The sequence below is a fragment of the Mastomys coucha genome, unplaced genomic scaffold, assembly GCF_008632895.1.
Source record: "Mastomys coucha isolate ucsf_1 unplaced genomic scaffold, UCSF_Mcou_1 pScaffold1, whole genome shotgun sequence".
Lineage (NCBI taxonomy): Eukaryota > Metazoa > Chordata > Mammalia > Rodentia > Muridae > Mastomys > Mastomys coucha.
This window is the reverse complement of record NW_022196891.1, coordinates 79,886,173-79,893,574: the sequence shown is the minus strand read 5'-3', so window position 1 is coordinate 79,893,574 and position 7,402 is coordinate 79,886,173. Positions and strand designations below refer to the sequence as shown.

The 7,402-nt window shown below is 50.4% G+C and overlaps 1 protein-coding gene across 7 annotated transcripts in view; it reads right to left on the bottom strand.

The window, feature by feature from the left end:
• Window positions 1–296: 296 nt before the first annotated feature.
• The window catches only part of Susd4 (sushi domain containing 4), a 127,507-nt gene continuing 120,401 nt past the window's right edge, over window positions 297–7,402 (bottom strand). For 4 of the 7 annotated variants that reach the window (XM_031337321.1, XM_031337305.1, XM_031337331.1 and 1 more), the window contains 4 exons: window positions 5,377–5,574; window positions 3,999–4,143; window positions 2,810–3,192; window positions 297–1,719 (listed from right to left, as the gene is read on the bottom strand). In XM_031337321.1, coding sequence (XP_031193181.1) covers window positions 1,691–1,719; window positions 2,810–3,192; window positions 3,999–4,143; window positions 5,377–5,574 — 755 coding nt within the window. In that variant the 3' untranslated portion in view covers window positions 297–1,690. The remainder of the gene's footprint in view (window positions 1,720–2,809; window positions 3,193–3,998; window positions 4,144–5,376; window positions 5,575–7,402) is intronic. The other 3 variants (XM_031337358.1, XM_031337338.1, XM_031337347.1) reach the window with 1 other exon arrangement.

The following is a 7,402-nucleotide window of genomic DNA, read 5'->3' as shown; positions in this document are numbered from 1 at the left end:
CAGTCACCACACATCAACTCCTTTGTATAAATGGAGTTGAGGACATAGGGCTTCACCAGGGACGGCGTGAGGCTGCCACTCAAGCAATCTGCAACTGCCCACAGCTGTATGTTCAGGCTCAGCAGCGCTCTGCCACTAACAGTGGCTGTGCACACATCAGGGCAAAGCCTGACCTTTGGCTAGGATGTCTCCTTCAGCTGTTCTTAATCCCATGTCTTATTTCTACCACCCACGACCAATGTCACCCACTTCCCGCCCTCCCCATCCCACTCCACTATTAAAGTCACGCTTCAAACTATCGTTTTCTTTTTAATTTTTAATCAGTCTGTGTTGAGAGAAAACAGGATTCGATCAAGCCTCCAGCCCCCGGTGCTCTATCAGCACAGTGATTTTTATGGATGAGAGTTTTGTTTATATTTGTCTACAACCCAGAGGAGGGATGGAAACGACACCACGGACCAACACATATTTGAGGAGACCCTTCTGGACTGGAGGTTCTTTAAAAAAATCAGTAGATTGCTTAGGCACAACACCCAGTGGGTGCCATGAGACCCTCAGAAATGCGGGATGGCAGGCAGGCAGGACCGAAGGTCCCCCGAAAGCAAGAGAGCTGGGTGGCTTAGGGCTGGGAAGTCAGCCTTTGGACTTAGCAGGACAAAATAGAGAGCTTAGGGGCTGGGGGATGGTCACAAAAGATCGGATTTATGCTTCCTTCTTCCTCCAAATGCAGAATGTGTTTACAGAATCTTTCCATTTTGGAAAATAAAAGAATGGTTAAGTTTTAGGGTGGGGGCAATGCGACAGCAATGATCCACATAGGAAGGCATGAGCAGATACACGTGAATGGAGTCTGCCAAATGCCCAAACCAAACATGACCAGGTTACTGGGTCCACCACAAGATGCATCTGAACACGTTCTCACCAGGTGTACAGTCACAGGTCTATCCCACGCCACAGGTCCACCGCCAAACCACGAATACAGACACCGACGCATGTCTCCAGGTGACAGCACAGAGCATGGGGGGCTTGGCATGAAGAACTTTCCAGAAAGCGAGTTGGCTTGTTTTTCCTTTCCTTTCTCATTCAAACCGCCACATCCTGCTTTGATCAGCGGTCCCAGTGTAAGAGATGGTCCGAGTGTTACACAGAGTCTTTCCTTGGGAACCCGTCCCTTACTAAGAAGGGCGAAGAGAGGATCTGCTCCTGGGTTTGCAGGTCAACATGGGCTTTTTTACAGAGCCTGAACTGTCCAGATCTAAAGTCCCTAGACAGTTCAAAGCAGATTTTAAAAGCAAATTTATACAATGTGACATGCTTTCGGAGGAGCAGGGAGTGCTGTTAACAGAAGCAACAGGCTACTTGTGATTCGCTGGGATGTATGTGGCACTGTCTCACGCTCTGTAGCAAGAGACACTCAGCTCTGTCATGGGCGTGAGGCAGACAGAGTCCCCTCTGCCCTCTGTTCTGTGCAGGTCGCGATAAACCCTTGAGTCTCATTTGAAAGCACCGCCATTGCTGATGGCCAGACCCACAGTCCTGCTGGAGATGTATGGTATGAATCACTGTCCTCTTGTAGATGGACTAAAAGCACCCCCCCTGGACCCCAAGCTCTGTCCTCCTGTGGCCTCTCTTCAAGGTTCAAGGCTCTTTTCCCCAGACGGGACAATGGGATTAGCAGGACGTCACCAGGCTAGGGATCCTCTTCCATAAGCGGGATCTCTGGAAAGCAAGAGATGGTTATTTGCTTAGTCTGACTGAAAGCTACATGGTTTGGGAGTTACGAGCCTCATTAAAACAGCTCCATCCTAGAAATCAGAGAAGAAAGGAAAACATTAAGTTCCATGCCTCCATTAAAGGTCAAATAAAACAGCATCCCTTCTCCCTGCCCCATACACCATCTATCTGCTAGAGAACAATTTGTGATTTTATATCCAGCTCATAAAAAGGATAATGTTAAACTTTCACCACCAGCCCTCATAGTTGCTTAGGCCAAAATGTTACCATTTCGAGCGCAGAGAGGCAGGGTGGAGCCCAGGAAGCACTCTGAGGGGCCAGCAGGTCTGTTTCTACCCTGCTTCTGCTGTGTACTGAAGCCACGCTTTATAGGGCTGTGCTGGGCTTCCTTCCCTGGGAACTGGAGCCCTGATTACTCAGACACACTTTACTGCTCTCATGGGTTATGATCCTCCCCGTGACAAATGAACCTTTCACTGCACGTGGGTAAAGTGACTTCTGTGCACACAGCACTTCTCTGGGGTCGGGTGGAGGTACGTCACTCCACCGGTGAGGCTGGCAGCAGTTCACTCCACTGGCCTTCCTCAGGGCCCAAAGTGGGAAGGTAGGGCCCTGTGTGCATGGTGGCATTGACCCAGAGAGGAAAGGTAGGTGTAATGTACATGGTGGTATTGAAGAACCAGTTTCCTTTAAGCCAGTTTTTAGCAAATGTGCTGGGACTTGGTACACATTTCTGCCTGTGTGTGATGCGGTCCCCAGGTACCCCTTTCAGGTCCTATTCAATTAAAGGACAAGAAGGCACCCTCCACCCCCATATCTTTGGCATCAAAATTGAGATGCTGTCTTCTCTCTAGGCTTCTAACTCCATGGTAGAAGTTGGTACTCTTTGGGGGTCTTGTGAAATTTCTATTCCTGGAATCATTACTCACAGAATAGGGATCATTCTTTGCCAACAACTGGCCTGTTGGTAGCCCTATAAGTAGAGAGAATGAGAAGCAATGCGAGTTGGGTAAGAAGCAGGCCCATAGCCTGACCCTGCACTGGGGAGGCTAGCCACAGCTTTGGAAACGCTTACCATCTGCAATGTCGATGCCCGGGCTTGTGGATGCCACCTCCCCTGCCGTGCTTGAAATCGTGTCAGGGGTGTCTGGGGCAGGGCGGCTGCCCCCTTGGCACATGGGGGGTGTATATAGACTCTGGAGCATCTCGGAGGAGCCCGAGGTACTGTCACAGGTTTCTGAATCCCCAGGGCCTGTGTCCGTGTCTCCGGAGCCGGGGTATGCTGGAGGGCTCTGGTCATCCACAGCTAAAGGACAGCCCTGGCCCACGGAGGCCAGGTACCCGGGGCCTAAGGCACTCGAGCTACCGTTCACAGCCTCATCATAGGTCGGGAGCATGACAGGCACTCCATCCACTACCACGAAGTCGGGGTCACTGCTGGAACTCCTGGGAGGACCCCTGTGCAGAGGAAACAATGGGAGCACGTCAGGGTCTACGCCACCCCAGAAATGAGGCAGGGCGGAGAAACAGCCTCCCCTCCCAAGTCCCTGGCATGTTTCTGCAGAGAGGTCTCCTGTTGATCAATCTCCATCTTAAGGAAGGACGGGGATACTCAGTGCCTAGAAAGGATGGCCAGCCTGTATTTACTAGGCTGCTTCTCTGTAAAAACAAAACAAAACTACCCCACTCATTTTTAGAGAGGTAGACAAAACAAAATAGAAAATAGAAAAGGTGAGCTATTAATTTCCACCTCTGACTGTGCTGTGCCAATTACCCAGTTCATGATTATCTATTCATGGCGACCTCAGACCCAGAACTGCACCACGGATTTCAAAAACACCCTAGAAGTTTGTATCTTGGAAAACTCTTCCAACCATGATATTCATATGTATATAAAAAAATTAGCTTTGTGGGGCATTTGAAAGTCTGCTAATGCACCATAAATCACAGCTGAGAAAGCTAGACCACAAGTAGCAAGGGATCTCATAGCTGGGGAATAGATTAGTGTAGTGGTAAATCTGCCCAATCTAGGCATACGACTTATAAATATTATAACTGAGTTGTGTGTTTTTGCACAGGTATATTCAGGTTAGAGATTTACTACAACAAATTGGTGCCCAATGTGGGGCACAAACCCATGACCTGGGATTAAAAGTCCCGTGCTCTACCAACTGAAGGGCCTGTCTCCACCATGGTGCTCTCTCCCTGACAGACTACCCAGACCCTTAAGCTCTTCCCTCACCTGTGCTCTCTGCTGCACTAACCTGGGGGGGAAGTGGGCCTTGAACTTGGTCTGGAACATTCTGGCCAGGATGACAAGCAGTAACACCAGCAGCACGCTGGTGGCTGTGAACGCCACGATCTTCCACGTGGTCAGGAGGGTCTCGTGGGTGCTGGGCCACGTTTGTTCTGCCATGAGAGATAACAGAGCCAAGCATGAGGTGCACATTCCTTTGGCGGTCATCTGGTACATGAGGTACCCGCGGTATGCCTCCTGGGATTCAGGAGACACACCCTACCTCCAGTACAGCTGGTAAGTCATGTTAGGATCCATACAACACTAAAACCTATCTCTAGCATGGGTCCTTCTGGATTGGAGACATACTGGCAGGTGACGCATGTGTAGACACTATTGTGGCTGTACACGGACATGTTCATGTTGCAGCCTGAGCCAGAGAACCTGGTATAGGACGAAGGAACAATGCTTCTGGGGAAGAGGGTGAAAGGTGCCCTTCTGCCCTGTCCTGGGCCTATTCTGACATGGCCCAAAGCACTGTTCTTGGGTGAGGGATAGAGTTTGAAAGGGTGTTAAAGACCAAGGGTACATGACCGCTCCTTGTCCATCCCTCCACTCTCTGTGGTATCTGCCAGATAAGAGAAGCAAAAACAGACCCTTACAGAACAGATTTTCATCCTTTCGCTCCCAGCACATCCCATCCCATGATCCCACTCAGTGGTCATTCTCTTAGACTCAGTGCCGCTCCTCTTGCTGGCTCACATGACATCTGTATGCCTTCAGATGCACAACATTACACGGAATATGGCAGCATCCAAACACCACTGCGGGCTGGGGCAGCAGCCATGGCTATGGTCCGGAAAATGCTGGAGAGAGTGGGCAGACGTTGGAAGGACAGGGAAAGAGTGTGTGCCAGGTCTCCTTCATGGGGCCTCTTCCCCGGGTGTGCTGGGACGGGTGGCAAAGATGGCTTCCCATCTTACATCATTTACTCTGAGTCAGTGGAGCAAGGACAGAGTCTCCACTTGTGTGAAGTCAGTTCTTACCCACAATAATATTTGGAGAGAAGGGTGGGGCCATGCACAACTCAGGTTCCATGTACATATTTCTGGTTACACCTATGGGATTGCATCCTTGCCAATGGGTGGCACCACGGCTGCGAGAAGATGAATTTCTCCATGGGTGCCAGGGCTATGGCTCACTTTATGAGTATTTCTGATGCTCTGTACAAAGCCTGGAATCCCTTCACAGAGGCCACCCCTATCCATCACGGTCAATTTCTACAGCCTGGCCCTGAGGCTCATGATAGGATGGGAGTGGATACCATTCAGGACATGGTCTGATCACAGCTTGAAGGTTGCCCCCAAAGGACCAGCCTCCCCTAAGGGTGCGGCCTCCAGTCTCACCTGATTTGATGCAGTAGACCTGGTAGGAAGGAAACCAGTCTCCATACTGGCAGGTGATGTACTTGTAGTCACTGGTGAGGCTGTAGCCAGGATCACAGTAGAACTCCACCACCGTCCCATGGTTGTAGCGCTCACAAGGCCGCGGGTGGCAGATGAAGTCTCCGTGACTCACCATAGGAGGGAGTGGACAAACTTGGGCAGTTGGGGGAAATAAAAGTTTGAGTACCACAGGCTCCAGGCAGGAGTCATCCAGACACAGCACAGGCAACGGCCAACCGCAACTACCTCAGGACGTACTTACACTCAGAACACGGGTGAAGGCACAGGCTAGAGATAGCCCGTGTCTCCACAGGAGGTCAGTGGAAGCCTGCTGGGATATTCTGAGCAGGAATGTCATGTGTTGTAAAGTACACAGTAAAAGAGGCTCAACTTACAATGGAGGAGCGTACGCCTGTTTAGTAAAGAGCATTAAGCTATTCTATTAATAATGCATGCTATTATATGCCAGACAACCTCGTAAATAACATTAAGATATTTATGGACAAAAAAAAACCCTTCACCCAGTGGCACAGTGGTGCCGAGTGGTGCTTCGGTTACCAAAGCAGTGTCTTGGAACTGTTTAAATTGGGGGTCTGCGGTCCCACCTCACCCTCACATCCTGCTGGGGTTTGGCCAGTGACAAGCATGCAGGGATTCTCCCACTTCTGTCTGCAGACTTAGCCTTGGTTCCCTCACATACAGATGCCACCAGAGTAATGGGAGGAAGAATTAAAAGCCTGAAGTCCCGGTGTCCTGTCAACATTCTGTGAGACCTTAAACGAGTCACCGAACCCTCAGGAAGCCCCCTGTCTCCTCCTCCATCTTACTCTGCTCCTGGTGATGGATAAGGGTTTTCTGAGCCATGTTGTGTGATGTTAGGGGAAGAAGATGGTTTCTGGTCTCCCACCCTGAGATCACGCCTGGGCTGCAAGTGTAGATCTGTCTACATTTCTGACGGTGGATAGTTGTAATGCAGCTTTCTGTTTACGGGTCTCATGCCACAAGGAGACCTTCTGTCTGCAGGACTCAGAACTAAACAGCATGTCACTCAAACACTCTCCAGGGAACAAGCAAGCTGCAGTCTACCAATGCCTGGCATTCAGACCACGCCTCAGAAACCATTTTAAAAGGCTAAAACCCAAGACAGACAAATCAAAAAGCAAGTCAGCTTTAGTGACCCTTCCTAGGAATAACCAATACTCTGCCTAGCGTACAACCCCTCGGTACTACCCACCACACCTCAAATTGGCCAAAGTTTTCAGAGAGCATATGGTGGTACACCTTGTGATGTGTGTTTCTCTAGCTGGATGACAAGATGGAGGTGTCTCAAGACAGGCCCCTATCTCTAATCCTGCAAAGAATGGTGCAATGTAGATCTTACCAGCTCCCTTACCCGGCTAAGAGAAGCTGTAAGTGAATGAGAGGGAACTGAGGCTTGCTAAACACAGGTACAGAACCGAACTCGGGTGGGATAACCCAGCAGCCAAGGACCCCCAAGCTAGTCCTTCTCATCTCAGCATCCTCATGAAAACCAGGCATGTCTGGGGACTGTCCTTGGGGATGCTGCTAAGGTTCAATAATAGTGTAATCGGGGTTCAGTGGCTGGGCAGGACCTGAGCATCAAGGGAACTCAATGAGGAAGTAGGGAAATGGCAAAGGCAACTGGTAAGTTTCAGGGTTATAAACAGGAGGCCACTGACACCCCTGGCTGGTTGGAAGAAGGAGTTGTGGGGGTCCAAGTAGAAAGCAGAACAGTAGAGGTGGATCGTGGAAAAGCAGGAGCCAAAGCAACTGCCTCCATGGCAGAGAGAATGAGGGGGGGACATTGGAAGCAGCTTCCTGCAGGGACTCTAGGAACCGAGGTCTGTGGCAGGAAGCCTACCTGGAACACAGTGTGTGCGGGGAAGGACCCAGAGGTGGATCTGAGGCCCAAGGTGTGCGCAGTTAAATGGTGGCTGATGAGAGGATCCTCCAGGTAGGTACTGGA